At 39.9% G+C, this 17103-nt stretch overlaps 1 protein-coding gene across 1 annotated transcript; it reads left to right on the top strand.

Annotated features, from left to right (window-relative positions):
* The first annotated feature begins 10166 nt into the window (after nucleotides 1-10166).
* On the top strand, nucleotides 10167-14431 carry NDUFAF4 (NADH:ubiquinone oxidoreductase complex assembly factor 4). The gene is made up of 3 exons (XM_090280559.1): nucleotides 10167-10410; nucleotides 10937-11040; nucleotides 13738-14431. The coding sequence occupies exons 1-3, from the start codon at nucleotides 10275-10277 to the stop codon at nucleotides 14020-14022; spliced, it is 525 nt and encodes a 174-aa protein (XP_090136685.1). The 5' UTR covers nucleotides 10167-10274; the 3' UTR covers nucleotides 14023-14431.
* Nucleotides 14432-17103: the final 2672 nt, after the last annotated feature.

Genomic DNA, 17103 nt, shown 5'->3' with positions numbered 1-17103 from the left:
AAGCACTGAGGAAACCCATATTTAAGAAGCAGATGAAGGAGTGGGTACCACAAGGATGAAGGAAAGAACAGGGAGATACTTGGAAAGAAAACATCTCAAATAGGAGGACATGGCCCACGGGGTCAAATGCTGCCGGGGTCAAGTAAGATGTGGAGAGAAAGGTGTTTGCTGGGTTCAGCAGCCTGGGGCTTGGTGTGCCTGGCAGTAGTTTCAGCGAAGTGGTAGAGACTGAAGCCTGCTGGCCATGGGGTGAGGTGTGAATGAGAGGCATGGAAGTGGAAATAGGAAATGTAAACAAGTCTTTCAAGAAATCTGACTTTGACGGGACAAGAGATACAGGGAAGAAAGGGGGGAGCCGGTGTTGACATTGGTTATGTGTTTATTTTCAAAGCGGAAGAGTCCTGACCACGTTTAAATTGCTGGTGGGAAAGGGACTGGTGTAAGAAAGTCCACAGGATAGACAGGTGATAGAGAATCATTACAAATAAAGAGAGTTAAGACCAATGAGAACAAGGGAAGAGGCTGAAAGGGCTTGAGAGGTTCGAGGTCCCTAAGGAAGTGGGAGGGGTCAGACTGCAGGACTAGTGGGCAGGAACCCTCAAAAAGTATTTTTCTTCACAAAGGACACCCTGATCTTCTATCAGCAAGGTGGAAGACATAAGAAACCCCACTGTGTTTGGGGTACATACGATTGTGGAGAGATTCCGCCTCTGCTTGAAAGGCAAGAATATCATTCTGGCAGGTATATAGATGAACCATGTCTCTATCTTGAAGTTGCCCTCATGGTTTGTGAGTTCTGTACCCTTGACTAGGAACACCCTCTTTTGGAAGGGACAGCTGATGGCACAAGAGTCAGAAGCAATGTAAAGCAGAGATTTTTCAACCAGGGGGCTTAGGACTTAGTGCTGACATTTCAGGATGAATAAGAGGTTTTCCAAGCATAACACAAATTCCCTTCTGCTTCCTCTTTCCCGTACCAGACACCATCAGGAATAAAGAAAGATGAGGCTGACAGGAATCCATTTTCACAAATCTCTCTCACAAAGATAATTTTTTTGCAGTCAGAGGAAAGGTGATTGGATCAGATTTTATACCATAACACTGCAAAAAACTTCAAAAGAAAAGGAAACCTGGTGCCAGTCATTGCTACACTAAAATCTTCACTGATGTTGGTATAATATTGCTGGAAGGTGTTGGACACAGTTGGTATCATCTCTGGGGACACTGGAGCAACAGTGGCATTTGATGGTCATTTATGAATGCAGCATTGATGGTTCTACCTGCTCCTCTGCCAACTCACCTGTAAGTGCAGGAAGCTGGCCATTGTCATTCCATAGGGTGCAGGCACAGGTTCTCCATCACCCATTTCTTCCTACATGCACAGGACCCAGTATAGAAGTCCACAGCAGAGGCTCCACATATCTCTGACCTGCCTTACAGAGAAGGAACGCTGGCCCAACAGCTGAGGCTCTCTAACTTAGAGGCTTTCCCAAGCTTCACAAAGTGCCAAAGACAGAGGAATGTTCAGAGCTGAGCATTAAATGGGGATCTAAGTCAGTGAATCATGGCAAGTGCCCCATAGAATCACCAATCCAGAGGAGAAGCAGTTATCAAAAACCAGCAACGGAGGTCAACTATTTGAAAGGTGGCTGATGAGAGCAAGAAGCTATGCCGCCAATGAGGAAGTGGCTGAATTCTGGAGAGCAGTGCTATTTTTGGTGGAGAGTGATTCTTCTCGTTTCCCACAGTGAAGTATGGGAGGAGAAAAGAGGATGATGCCAGCAGACTTGGTATATCACTGAGTGTCTTTATAGCAAAGGTTCATTACAAGAACAAGAGCCACAGCAAAACAACACACCAGCTTTCCTAACATTTGATCCAGTGCCCAAGGAATGAGTTTGAGCACTGGACTCAGACCTCAGGCTAAACTGAGGCATCCCATTCTACGTCTCCTCCCTTGAGTTTGCCTATTTGACTCCCAGGCTCTGAGTGTAAGATCTCACCACTAACTGAAAGAAAGCCCGCTCTGAGGCACACTCAGCTGGGCTGGGGTCATTAATGTCAGGAGAGATCCTGATAAAACTGCATCCTCCCTGTATCCTCTGTGCAATGTCACTGATAAGCATGAGACGTATGGCCCAGAAGCTGCAGTGCCTATGAGAAGCTTTTAAGTCCATTGCTAACACTGTCATGTGAATGAATTCATGCCGGCGGGGAATTAGCCAGCTGCTTCTAGCTAGGCAGCTGGACCTCACTAAGTGGGGCACCTGCTCCAGGAGGAAGAGCAGGACCCTGGGTAGGTCTGCTTTTAGGATGGAAGCCAGAACTACAAGGGAAAGAAGAAGGTCCAGCCTTGGATCCTATCTTTAAGGCATAATAACCTCACCCAAAAGAATATGGCCTAAAGAATGTCTACCAGATTATATTAGTCTTCTTCCTACTTTGGATGAGAGCTAAAAATGGGGCGGAAAAAGAGGTTCATGTTCTCTACCCCAGGTAAGGAGCAAGGTCAGACCCACTTTTGTTACAAGAAAGAAAGGAAATGAAAACTGCCTTGGACAAATAAATCATTTAGTTAGACACGAATAAAAATTTATTAACTATACTAATGTATGATGGGCTGAATTGGGTCATTCCCCTCCCCAATTCATATGTTGAATTCCTAGCTCACAGTACTTCATGATGTGACCTTGTTTGGAAATAGGGTTGCTGCAGATGTAATTAGTTAATGTGAGTTCCTACTGTGATAGGGCAGAATTCTAATTCAACATAGCTGCTATTCTTATGAAAAGGAGACATTTGGACATATATTTGCACACAGGGAGGGATAGAGTGCTTCTACAAGCCAAGCAACACCAAAAATTGCTAGCAAACCACCAGAAACTAGGCGAGAGGCCTAGAACAGATGCTCTCTTGCTTCCTCAGAAAGAAGCAACATTGCCAACACCTTGACCTCAGACGTCCAGCCTCCAGAACTATAGAACAATAAATTTCTGTTGATTAAGCCAGTTGTTGCACTTCATTGCAGCAGCCCTAGCAAACTAATCCAGAATGTCGAAGCACTATCTGTAGTTTTTTTTTTTTAATATTTAAATCAGAGCTGTGTTTTATTTTCTATTTATAGGATTAACCATATTCACTTTATAACACATTCACATAGAACTAACCACATATAATGTATAAATAATGGTAATTTTAGTAAATAGTAGTATTTTAAAATTTTTATTTATTTGTTTGTTTATTAGAGTGAGGGGAAGGGAGGGAGAAAAAGAGGGAGAGAAACATCACTGTGTGGTAGCCTCTCATGCACCTCCAAATGGGGACCTGGCCTGCAACCCAGGCATGTGCCCTGACTGGGAATCGAACCAGCAACCCTTTGGTTCACAGGCCAGAGCTCAATCCATTGAGCCACACCAGCCAAGGCAATAGTAGTATTTTAAATAAAATAAGCAATTATTTATCTAGAACAGCATCTGCTTGAGAATCAAAGCTTGAGTCTATTCTAGCTTCATGTCTCTAATTTTATCATAAAACTGTGTGCCAAATCTAATTGCTTCATGCTAATCCAGATTAAAATCATATTTCCATTGAGGATTTACCTAAAAGGCTTAAGGGATCACATCTAGAAATGCAGCAAAGATTGAGGAATAAATCAGTAACCTCCATTAAGATACAACTGATTTTTAATATAAGTAAAAACTACAAACTTACATTCTATTGTCTGCAACAAATATTTATTAAGCGTGACCTGTTTGCCAATCACCATATAAACTACTGTAGATGTATGGAGGCAAGTGATCATAATACTGGTCCATGGGTCTTACCATATAGTTGGGAAAGCCAGGGCAAAAGTCAAAACAATAAATAACACAAGTTAGCATATTCACACAAAATATTGTAGAAACTGTTGCTTATCTCATAAACAAGGGAGCCAATCTTCACTCTATCATATAAATGCATCCTTGTATATTCTCCTTTGAGTCATCTTTCTAGCTTAGACATAGAAAGAGGAAAGTTTTGTTTATTATTTTCTATTGGACTGTTTCTCTTTTTTTCCCCCTAGGACCGGGGTTATTAAAAACAGGGAGATCCTCAGTTTAGGACTCCTCAAATGCCACTCCATGGTTGCAAAGGAGGGAGACTCTATGGAAGGGGTAAGTTGTGGGTAGTGAAGAGGGGTGTTGTGGATGCAGGAACCTGGTATAGCTCTTCACTCCCAAAGTGAGAGGTTGTTGTCATTGGGTGTAGGGAAAGTGCACTCTTATAATAAATAGTGCTGCAATAAATGGTAGCCTGGTTCCCATCCATAACTGGCTGCTTATACCTTGTCTCTGAACACTTTGCACATACCTCTAGCTCCACTCCTGCCACTTCTCCTTTCCCGTGTGTCACATGTATGAAAAAGTGCAAAGTCCTCTAAGTCTTTGAAAGACTTACCATACATTTTCTTAATTATACAATCCCAGCAGGACAACACTGTTGACATTCTATTTTTAACTTTAAATGTGTCCAAATCACAATCCCAGTCCTGCATACAAAAGGCACAGCACTTTCAACCTCTTCTGAATGTAATGTGCTGTGTCTTGGCAATAACTCAATTTTCCTTTCCTGGTTAACTCTCAAATGCTGGACTGAAAATAATTCTATGCAATAAGAAAGAACCCTGGATGGGGAATCAGTATACCTGGATTCTAGTTCTGAACCTGCCTATAACCATCTGTAGGATCTCAGTTAAGTCATCCATCTCTCCTGATTTGATTTCTTCTCAGCTTGTTCATTACAGAGTTAGGAGGTAGAACTGCCATCACTAAAGAGTGAGCCTGAACAAGGTGAGCAGTGTAGCAACAGATTTGCTCTATTTAAGATAAGCTGGTTTGCAGAGCATAGGCCAGAACCAAAATCAAGACAAGGGTGCTTGATTTTTCTACAATGTATTTATAGCTATCTATCAATTTTTATATATATTTGTTTATTTGATTATCTTTACCTACCAAAATGTAAGCTCCATGAGGGCAGGGATGTTTATCTTTTTGATCGGTACTGGATCTCCATTGGCGAGTATAATGCCTGGCACATAGTAGACCTTCAATACATGCTTATTAATGAAATTAATGAGTTCAAATACATAAGGCAGGGTTGTCCTTCTCTCTTTGAAGCTGTATATTCTAAAGGCACATGATAAGGCTCAACCTCAAGTGGGCAGAATTCATTCCACTGAGAAATCTGAGAATATACATCAGGCCCCCTTGCCCAAAACACAGATTTGTTTTCTCACAGCTGAAGTGGTTAGATGTCTAAAATCAGTCTCACTGGGCCAAAATGAAGGTGTCTCCATGGCCTTTTGTCCATCTAGAGTCTTGAGGGGAGAATCTGTTTCCTTGTCTTTTCCAGCATTCCTTGACTTGTGGCCTCCTCCTCCATCTTTAAAAGCAGCAAAGTAGCATCTTGCTTCAGTCATCACATTGCCTGTTCTGTGTCAAATCTTCCTCTGCCTCCTTCATAAAGAAACTTGTGACTGCCCTTAGGGCCAGCAGGATAAACTCATCTCAAGGGCCTAAATATATTTATACCTGCAAATTCTCTTTTGCCATATAAGTCACTGCCACAGATCTGGATGTCTTTGGTGCCATTAGTTAGCCTACTACTTCTCTGTATATTAGTTGTCTTAAGTGTCAATTTAGGAACACTGCTGCATGATGTACTATTTATTAGCATATGAATCTGCCTTCTGTTCTATCGATTCTGAGTTAGAAGATAAAAAATTAGTCACTTGCATGCAAAATAGAGCTATTAATTGTATGTCTTGTGCACTAAGCAGAACCCTGATTTGGGGGGTGCAAGTGGGGGGCTGGCAAGGGAGCAGGAATGGGATGCCTTTTATCCACCTGAATCATATTTCACTTGTCATCTGGCTCAACCAACCCATTAAAAAGAAAAATGGCCTTGTAGCAGGAAGCAATACAGAAATGAGCTGGGTGAATTCAGTTTTGGCATCACTTTTCTGATGAACAGCAAACTCTGCAGCCTTTCCAAGGGAGGGAAGCCAGTGAATGGGAAGCCTGTGGGCAGCGACATATGCAGAGAGGGCCAGACACCACTTCCACAGCTTCTCGTGTGCGAAGTGCTCAGCCACATTATGGCTGTACTGCTTAAGTTCACTGAAGACAAATAATAACAATCACCAAATGTAAACCTACCCAAAAGTCTGTAACTTTTCTCATTCATGGCTCTTTTAAAGAGACTACCATTATTTTATAGTTTTACTTTAAAAGAGCAGTCCTGCCTTTTTAAGATGCCCTTTGAATGATAATATGTATAGGATTTGCTTCAAAATAACAGGGAGCGGGGGTGGGGAGGTGGGAAAACGGAAAGGTACAGTATAGAGAAAAAATTAGATTTTCCCATTAATTGATAATTAATGATACCGTGTAAAGGGTATGTGGTGATTTATTATATTGAACTCTGTACATTTAAATGTATTTGAAATTCTCATAATCAAAAGTTATTTTAAAAAGAGCTACCACTAGTTTTCTAACAAAGTTACAATGCTAAAAATAAAAAAAAAATTCTCTCTTACTTGCAGAAAACATATTCAAATTCCTTATCAAAATAAAGCTAGCTAGGTACATGAATCATTTATTTTTTGACAAAAATAGAAACCGCATACACAGGTTTACTAAATCACACTGCTGAGATCTATAGAGAGAACTGATATTTTTAGCTTTCTTTAGAAGCATAAAGATTACTGAGCTGTGGCCATGGGTTAGGAACCTGCAAATCCACAGGGTCACACTGTAACATTCTCAACTTCTATTTAATCAAAAGCTCTAAAAAGATTAACTACACTGGATCACATGAGAAGATTTAAATAGATGACTACATTTTATGCTCCAGCTTCTGAATTCCAAATCCCACTACCTAAGTTGTTATTTATTTATCTAGCTTAAGTGGAAGATATATCTAAACAGTGTCCCTCCAAAGATCTCTTATTAAATAGATATCCCTAAGAAAATGAGACAAAAACCTTACCTCCCACACAGACAATAGTAACAGCATCTTACCTGATCTCTCTTTCTCTTCCAAGCCATCCTTTATGTAGATGTCAATCATTTTTCTAAAACCAATCTACGACTCTTTAACTTCCATTCAAGAGACCCTCACACATAGGAAGTAATGACCAAACTCTGTATGTCATCATTTGAAGACCTTTCCCATTCTGCCTGCCTTTTTCTTCCTAACCGCTACCCACCTCCACAAATCCCTGCTGTGCTGGCATGTTTTTTGATTCTTTTAACCGGTTGTAAATCTTACTGGTTCCCTCAGTTATTTATTTTCTTCGAGTTAAACAAAATCACTGACACATGTTTTTTAGTTTGCATGACTTATGATTTTTCCCTTTTTAGTGGCAAAATCTCATGTAATTTCATGTATGCTTTTCTGGAGTCCTTCTGGTATTCTGTTTTATATTTCATGTTTTCCTAATTTCTTATATTAAAATTAATTATTGAGCCTTTGCTTTTTCTTTATGAATTCCCACGTTATTTTCATTGCCAAACTGTCAGGAGTACGTTCTGTAGCTAGGGCCAAGATAAAGAACTATTGTCTTGATTAAATTACTATGGACAGAACAAAATTACCTCACTAGAAATGAACCAAAGCCATGGCAAAAGACTCCTTACTGCCATAAAAGCAAGACTGGGGATGTGGAAGAGCAGATGCATTATGAAAGCCATGTGATGAGGGAAAAGTGGAGAACAGAAAGAATACAAGGAACCAAGTGACAAATGGGAGTGGAGAGCAAGGGCATATGGCAGACTGGTCAATAAATGTGGTTGGAAATTTGGCTTTTTGTTTAGGAGGCCAAAGGTAGCTCCCTATATCACAGAGTGATTTTATATGTCACTCTATACACAATTAGATCTGTCCCGTCACTATATTTACTTATTTACCTACTCTTGTGTCAGTATCACACAGCAAGGTTTTATATTGTGTTCTGATATCTTCTGTCCTCAGTCATTGCTTTTTAAAAAACATGAATAGCCTATTTTTTAAAAATCCTCACCTGAAGAGTTTAGAGAGAAAGGAAGGGAGGGAGAGAGTGAAAGAGAGAGGGAAACATGTGAAAGAGAAACATTGATCAGTTGGTTACCTCCTGTACGGGCCCCAACTGGGGTTCAAACCCACGACCTTTTTTGGTGTACAGGATGATGTTCCAACCAACTGAGCCATCTGGCCAGGGCTTAATTGTTTATTTTTGCAAATTTTCTCTTCCAGATGAACTTTAGTATCAGTTTTCATGTTTTGCTTTACACTTTCAGTTGAAAGCATATCAAATTTGTAGATTAATTTGTGAAAGAACCGACATTTTAAGTTATTGTACTTTCCTCAAGAAATCTGGTATATCTAGTCATGTGCTCCTTTTTGTATTTTCATAAGTTATGTGGTTTACTTAACATGGACTTTGCACAGTTTTGGAAATTTATTCTAAGAGGCAGATTTTGTGGCCATTATCAATGAGATTTCTTGGCTATATGTTTTCTAACTAATATATACAGGACAGTTAGTTTATTGAATTCTTTTATAAGATCTAACAGTTTTTTGAATGATTCTCTTGAATTTCCTAGGAAGACAGAAGTACTGAATTTGCAAAAGAACAAATCATTCTTACTTCTTACTTTTTCAGGCTGCCAGAAATGTGGTAGAATTTCCATGAAGATCGTTTTTCACCTTTAAAAGGCAATGAGTGGAATCGCTACAACAATTTTTGAAGCTCATGGACATAATGGGGCAGATAAAAGTTTCTTGAAACCTGTCGAACTATAAATACCTAGGCTAAAAAGCACCGAGTTAGGAGCAAAGATGTATATCTTGGAGTAGCCTGCCACCTTCAGGATAATTAACCAACTAACTCTACCACAGAACCCTGGTTTTAGCTTCTACAATCCAAATACCAATCTCAGTAAAAACCTCTTCAGGATAATCAATGGTGGAAGCTAGGTCCTTGTAGTACTTTTGCTATGATTAAATATATTTAATAATTGCATTAGTTTTATTTAAGTAAAACTATCGGTTCTTTATTTCGATCCTTTAAAAAAAAACATTATTACTTCAATTCGGTTATCCTTACATGGCCTCTTTTCTTACTTTTACCTTAGAAACAACACAAAACCAACAAACTTCCTTTTGCTGAACAAATCTGGGACAACCAAAAACAGATCTCTGAAGCCACAATCAGTGAGAAATATCGTAGCTTTGGAACTCTGCTACTTCCTGGTAGGTTCTTTTATAATGGATTAATGACAATATTTCTAAAGAATCTAAATAAAAATAGTAGAACAACCCCCGCCCCTTTAAAAAAAATGTCTTATTGGCGTTCTTTTCATTAAGTCACACAGAGGTTTCCTTGGCTCGAAAAGAAATGATTAAGGCAGGGAAAACTGCAGCAGCGCGCTGACTCAGCACTTACTAGTATGACCATATAACACAAATTAGTATCAAAAATAACAAGAAAAGAATGGGCAGCATAAGTGATATAGATAAAATTAGATTAAATGAGTTATGGCAATGGGATGTAAAAAAACAAGGTAAAGAGAACACGGTGGTTCAGAAATGCATCAGGCAAGGGGACAGGAAAATAAAGGGCATTTAAATGCGAGAGACAGAGAACAAATATTCAGCTTAAATGAATAGTTTCATTACGATCCTTTTACAAAAGCAAGAAAGGGCATTTTTCGAACCTCCCTTTATCCGAGTGCAACTACAGGTAGGTTCATTTCCATTGGTTCCTCTTTCGCTGCAGGGACCTTCGAAAGGATTTCAAGGTCAATTTCCTAATGACTTTCTCTACTCAGCCTGCAACTTTGGATCACGTGGAAAGCTGGAACCAATGCCTGGCCTCACTGCAGAGGAATTAAATCAGAAAGTCTGCAAAGCATGCAACTGTTCTGAAGCTTCCCAGGGGTCTCCAGGAGTGTCCAGAATTGAAAACCAGAGTGCGTCTGAGGCCTAAACTCCGACCCCCATCGTCCAAAGCGGCCGCGAGTGGGACTCCGCCCCCTCCCCGGAGAGTAGCGCTCCCTTTGATTTGCTCTGGGCGGAGAAGCGGCAATGTGCCCTCCCAACCGCAAGGGGGCAAACCGCGCGCACTTAGCGCTAGTTTTCTGGCGCGCAACCGGGTAGACCCTGGATTTGCGCATGCTCGATGCGTCCCGGCGGTCGACTTCGCCGGGGTTCCCACGTGTGGCGTGAATCTCAAGGCATCATGTTGTGAGAAGATGGGGGCCGCGGTGACTCGCGCGATCCGGAACTTCAATCTCGAAAACCGGGCGGAACGGGAAATCAGCAAGATGAAGCCCTCTCCCGCGCCCAGGCACCCTTCCACCAAGAGCCAACTGCGAGAACAGATAAGCAGTGAGTGGTGCGGGGTGGCCCGGCGCCCTGCTCGCGGGCTTCCTGTGCGAACTGGTGGGCGGTGCTGCGCGGGTGGACATTTGTCCAGTGGCCGGGGTGACCGCACTCGACCGCAGTGGCCCCGGTCGGCCGACCGCGGAACGGTGCAGCCACCAGGCTGGTGACATTGAGCAGTCCCCTTAGGCCCGCTATGGAGTCGGCGGCTCCGCTTGCTTCGTCGTCCGGGAGGTGAAGGCCAGTGGGTGCCCCCGCTGGCTCAGTCCTCGCCGGCTTTTTGTTGTTCACGTTTGGCCCCTTGGTACAGGGGATCACAATCATAAGGAATCACGTGCAGCGGACGTTACTCCGGGTGTCTTCACAGACCGATGGACACTGACCTAGCATTTGGGTTCACTTTAAAATATTTTTCGTACCGTCCAAGGGGTGGTTTCTTAACAAAAAAATGAAAAGTGACTGTCGTGTATTAAGAGTTGAGGATCTCTGAGGAAACTTATTTGCTTTTAATATTGTGACAATCTTTCCTTAGGCCATCCAGATATTAAGAAAGAAGTTGATAGAAAAGATGACAATCTGCTGTCATTACTGAAAGATGTGTATGTTGATTCCAAAGATCCTGTATCTTCTGTGCAGGTAATACATGTTTTAACTAAATAAATAACATCCTTTTTGGATTCCAGGATCATTATCAGAAAGCGTGCAAAACAGTAAGACAGCGAGGAGCTCTGTAAGTGTAAAATGTCCGTGTAGTTGTGACCAGGTTGCAGTGCACGTTTAAGTCCAGTGGTCTAAGCAAGACTCACAGGCCTTGGTTCATTGGTTATTTACTGAAATTCTAAAAGACTTGTGAAAGTACTGATTGAATGCAACTGTGTGGATTATATTATTTCAGAGTATGTAAGATTTTGTAAAGGTACTTCTAGTGGTTGCCATTTGAATGGCCAAAGGAGAGATTTAAAACTGTTTTTACCCTTCAGGGTATTGAGATAGATAGGTTCTAATCTCTGGGATTTCTTTAGTGTTGTATTGGTGGTATTTGGGTGTGTTGTTTGTTTGTTTCTTAAGGATATGTTCAGATAGGATATGTAAAAGAATACAGTGGCAGTGGGAACCTAGATGTAAATCCACATATAAATGTGAGGCCTGAGTGCTTTGTGTATAGTGATGGACAGAATGGACCAGGTCCTTGTTCTCACCGTGCGTATAGTATTGTGATGGGCACAGGCATTAAACAGATGAGCAGCCATAGTACATGATCACTAGTATGTCTGAAGGAGAAACATAGGCCTGTTTGAGATCGGAGGATCAGGGCTGGTTTCGCGGGGAGTGACATTTAACCTGGGGCCTGCTGGATGAGCGGGCATTAACCAGGTAAGTCTGTGGGGGCAGGAAGGTTCTGAGAGAGGGAAGAGTTCGAACCAAGGAGAGGTCAGTGCCTGTGACAACTTCCAATTTTTTTTCTGTTCTAAAATTCTCTGGTTCCATCTCTCACTTTCTCTCTGGATAGGCAGTAGGCTGCACAGGTAAATTATTACACGTAATAGCAGTTACTGGGTTCTGTTATCACCAGATACTAGGAGTTGATGTTCATGTCCTTTGTTATTTTTAGGCAGGTGTTGAGTTAATACTCCCAAGTGTTTTTCCTCTCATGTTACACAAAATCATGCATTTGAAAATTGGCTCTTGGGGCACAAAAAACATATATAGTGCTTTTCATATATAAAACACAGATACATAAGATACAATATATAAAGAGATACACAGTGGTATTAAAATTTAAAGGGGTTATTAGGAAAGTCTAAAAAGGCTTATGGGAGAGTGATTTTAAAATACTGAGGTACCTATTTATGTTCTTTGTCCCTTTTTTTCTTTTTGGTAGTCGTTTGTGATGTCACTAGACATCAGTGATGCTGTGCCTGTTGTATGTCAAGTAATTATTTTGTAGTAGTTCCTTCAAGACACATTGGCTCGATCTAAGGTGATATAGTAACTGCGAGAGAAGTGAATGGCTCCTAGAGGGATTTAGGAGGCTGTATCAACAGGATTTGGTCAGTGATTGGATATTATGAGTGAGGGAGAGGGGGGTGCCCGTATAACATGACGTAGGAGAAGCTTTGAGTTTTTGGTTGGGTTATGGGAGGTGGGTGGTGGTAGTCAATGAAGTAGTAAATACGGGGATAGAATTGGGTTTTCAGAGGAAAGGGATAGGTTTAGTTTTTAATGTGTTGATTTTGAGGTGCTTGTAGATTTAAGTAGAGATGCCCATCAGGCATTTGGAAATTTGGGTCTGGAAGTAAGGAGAAAGGTGCAGGTTTGAGATCACAGTTGAAAGTAATTGAGGTAGTAATGAAAGTCCAGGTGTTATGTGGGGTTACTTAGGAAGAGAATATAGAGGGTGGGTGATAAGAGGGTAGGCCAGGACTTGGAGCACCCTAGTATTCAAGGGGCAGCTGAAGGGAGAGTCCACAGAGAAACAAACAAAAAGGAACTGCTGGAGAGGCAGGTGAAAAACTAGGAGAAGTGGGGCCTGGAAATCCAGCGTCAGGTGCTACCATGAGTTCAGATGAAGTCTGAAAAGTGTCTTCTGGATTAACATCGAGTCCTCTGGATTAAATACCACAAAAATCATGATCTTTTAAAGCTTAACTGGAAAGAAGGAAACTGGTCATGAAGGAAGCGTTGGTTTTGGGTTTGTGGGTGTTTTTAAAAGATGTCTAGGACATTTTTGTATTTTGACCAAATAGCAGCATTAGGGTGCAGGTGAAAGGAAAAGGGAACGAATGATAACTACATAACAGCAATGAAATAAAGCTTGGATGGGGCAGACAGGTGGAAAGGTGGGTGTGCATAGAATGTTTTATTTGTATTTGTTGGAATATTAGAAGTAGTTTCTTTTCTCTGAGGAGGCAAAAGCTCTAGCAATATTTAAATTCATGGTGTTTGGAGGCATTGAATATGAAATACAAAACTAGGAAACAGAATGGAGATTATCAAGTAAACTGTTAGGGCAGCATCAGAGTCCTGCCCTTGGGAAGCAGTCTTGATCTGATCAATTACTTGTTGTTTTAATATACAAACAAAATAATGTGAGTAGATGGTATACATTCAAGTATTATTTTCTAAAATTACCTTAATTTCTTAAACTGTTGAGCTATAGTTACTAAATAGTGATGTGGCCAAAATGCCATCAAAATGAGAGAATGTACTTTGTAGAAGCAGGTGTGGTATTTATTTGAAGAATAGTGGGGATTTGAGAAGTATGACTGTAGACGTCAGGTCTTTTCTCTCATCTTGAAAGCCTTTTTGTTTGTTTTTGTCTTTTGTTACTAGGTAAAAGATGCTGAAATACCTCAGGAGCCAAAGGAGTTCAGATTGCCGAAAGGCCATCACTTTGACATAAGTATTGAGAACATTCCCAAAGGCAAAATTTCCATTGTAGAGGCACTGACACTTCTCAACAATCATAAACTTTATCCAGACACATGGACTGCTAAGAAAATAGCAGAAGAATACCATCTAGAACAGAAAGATGTAAATTCCCTTCTCAAATATTTTGTTACTTTTGAAGTCAGAATATTCCCTCCCGGAGACAAGAAAGTAATACAATCAAAATGAAGGAAATCTTGGAGTTATTTTTCATATATGTACTTCCTGTCCCATGCCCTGTTTGTTTTCTCATTTTTAGCATATTATATAAATTACCAAATGTTTAAAGCTTCCTCCTTGTGAGAGTATCCTATTTATTGAGCTTTGCTGAATTTTCAGGACTACTGATAAAATAAATTTTGTTTTCACCTTTGGTTTAGGCATGTATTCTATGTAATATCAGCATGACTAAATAGCATTTGTATAAGTTTATTACAAATAAGAGTTAATGTGTTATTTTAAGCACATCATATCATCAGCTTTTAAATTGGTCATATGGCCTCTAAGGAAATATCCTGAATCCCTCATTTAACGTTTAAAGTTACATCTTCCAATTCAGGTGGTTAGTTTATTTTTCCTGACTCTTAAGACTGACATTTGCTAGGGAAAGGGAAGCTTGACAGTGAGGTAGAATAACAACTGAAAGCAGAGAGGAGACTGGATACAAAAATAAATAGAAAATACATTTTTATAGCTACAGCAGGGAATAAGAATAAGGTCTTTTGTTTTGAAATCACAAAATTATTTTAAAAATTAGTGTTTATAAAGTCTTAGCAAATTTCTACCTTGGCAAATAGGTAAGTCCAAAAGCTTTCAGAGAGGCAGGCAGAAGTGGAAGCAGTTTAAAAAATTAACTTTTCTCTGGACATAATGTAAAAATACAAGAAACTTTTAAAGAATGGTTAAATTAGATAATCATGATAAATGAAATTTAGTGACCAACTATATATACTTTCTAATTTAAATGCTGATTGAAAAAAGAAAAAATGACAAGTAGAAGTATAAAATGTGACATTGGAAGGGACTTGGGTTGTTGCTTCATTTAACAGTTTATTAGCACACTATATACCAGTACCAAGGTTCTGAGCAAAACTGTGATTTTAACTGTCATACTGCTACCTGAGAGATCTTGGATGGATTGTGTAACCTCTTTGAGTTTTCTCTGTGAATGGTTATAATGCTACCTTACTTAACCGTAAGGATTACTGTGAAAATAAAATGATAAAAGACAACAAATAGGACTGTTTTATTTTTTTGCAATTGAAAGCAGAGACCTGAGGAAATTTCATGATCTATTTAAGATTATTCTGTAGTTTATGACAGAGAGGCTTAGAATTAAGTTTTCAGTATTCTAGTGTCAATCAGAAGCATATCTCAAAAGAGCAGAAGGAGTGTGTTATAGGAATACTGGGGAATGTGGTACGAAAAATGCCAGGTTATCACTGTCTTTCAGAGAGAAGATAGACATTGTTTACTTCCCAGGAAGTCCCCTGGAGATGGTATGAAAGAGGCTGAGCATTCAGCATGATGATGGAATTAAGCATTTTTAATAGAAGAGCAAAATTGATAGGAAATTTTAAGCTTGTTTCAAATGCAGTTGTGTTATGTGAATATACCTAGTTTGTGTTTAATTCAAAATAGCTATTTTTAAGAAAATAACTCAGTATAAAATAGCATTTTAAAACTGGAAAATCCATCATCAAAACTTTTATCAAATAAAGGTCAATACTTGAATCACTAATACTGGTATTTCTGAACCATTTTCTCTATTCAAATCTATACTGTGGTTGGACAGCTGTAAATGTGGCTATTGTCACATGATAAAATAAAATATACTTCCTGTATCATTCATTGGCCTATTGCTTCTTATTACATATAGGAAAGCGCTTGGGAAGTAGGGGTGTCACAGAAAGTGTGGAGTTAGGAAACCTGTGTGCAGTCTCGACATCACCACTAGCCATGTGATCTTGGAAATAACTAAAGCAAGTAATAATTGCTAACATCTTAAATGCAATTGCTAGGCACTGATCTAAGTACCTGATAAGTATTAGCTTGGTTAATATTTATCACAGGTGTGAGGATAAGTACTTGTTAACCACAGGTTATAGGAAAAATTGAAGCATGGAAATATAAAGTAACTTCAAAGATTACCTAGTGGGTGCTAAAACCTGGATTTAAACCCTAATGTAATTTTCAACCTTTTTCATCCCATGGCACGTGTAAACTATTCTGCATCGTATCAAAAATATGTTTTTTCAATCTCACCAAAAAAATAGGTATAATTTTGATTGATTTACAAAAAAAGAAATAATAATAATTACCTACGCTTTTTGCTCAAAGTGATTATCAGCTCCTTATACTTGTATATAAGGGTTTGTGGTACCAAGAATTAACCAGTCAGACCCAACCTTATGCCACATGACCAGTAAGATGCAACTCTGTTATATGATGTATATATTTAATGGTTCAAGATAAGACATTCACACCTGATGGCTCTTGTGTTGGCTGCTGTCATTTTTTTATTTGACAATCTAGGAAAAGAGGTCAGCCAGTGCCCCTGATTACATAGGTATTGAATGTTTTAAAAACTCTTGCAGCACACTGATTGAAAATAACTGCCTTAGTAGGTTATGTTCATTCGCAATTATTTTATTTTTTATTGTATTTTTTCCCATTACCATTTAGTCCCCTCATACCACATCCCCTCCCTCTGCAATCACACCTTGTGCTTTTACTACACTGTATTGTCTCTGGGTGATGAACGTCAGAGGTGGGTGTGCTAGCACTCACTGCCCCACCGAGAAAAGTCCCTGCAGAGAAGGGGCCCTTTTCCATTTCCCCAAGTTGTCTCTTTTCCCTGTTTAGGAACCCCTCAATCACAAAGCTCCATCATTATTGCTGTCCAGAGTCCATCTCTGAGCTCTGCCCAGAGGAATTTCTGTGACGATGGAAATGTTCTATATAGTGTTGTCCAGTCCAGTGGCCACTAGCCACATGTGACTGTCCAGCACTTGAAATATGACTAGTGTGGCATTTAATTTAATTTTAATGTAAATAGCCATGTGTGGTCATCATATTGGACAGTATAGGAGATGATGGGAGAAAGCTGCATACTTAAGGTCAGGGAGCTAAGCGTCGGCCTGCGAGCTAAGTGTCGCTGGTTCGATCTTCCAGTCAGGGCACATGAGAGAAGGAAAACTCTGACTCCAAAAAACCTCCGCTGCCTTGCGGCATACCTCTTCAGGGGAAAGGCTAAGGGAGTAAACCCCG

The sequence above is a fragment of the Furipterus horrens genome, unplaced genomic scaffold (genome assembly GCF_987537825.1).
Source record: "Furipterus horrens unplaced genomic scaffold, mFurHor1.1.pri manual_scaffold_6, whole genome shotgun sequence".
In the NCBI taxonomy this organism is placed as follows: domain Eukaryota; kingdom Metazoa; phylum Chordata; class Mammalia; order Chiroptera; family Furipteridae; genus Furipterus; species Furipterus horrens.
This window is presented reverse-complemented; position numbering and strand designations above follow the sequence as displayed.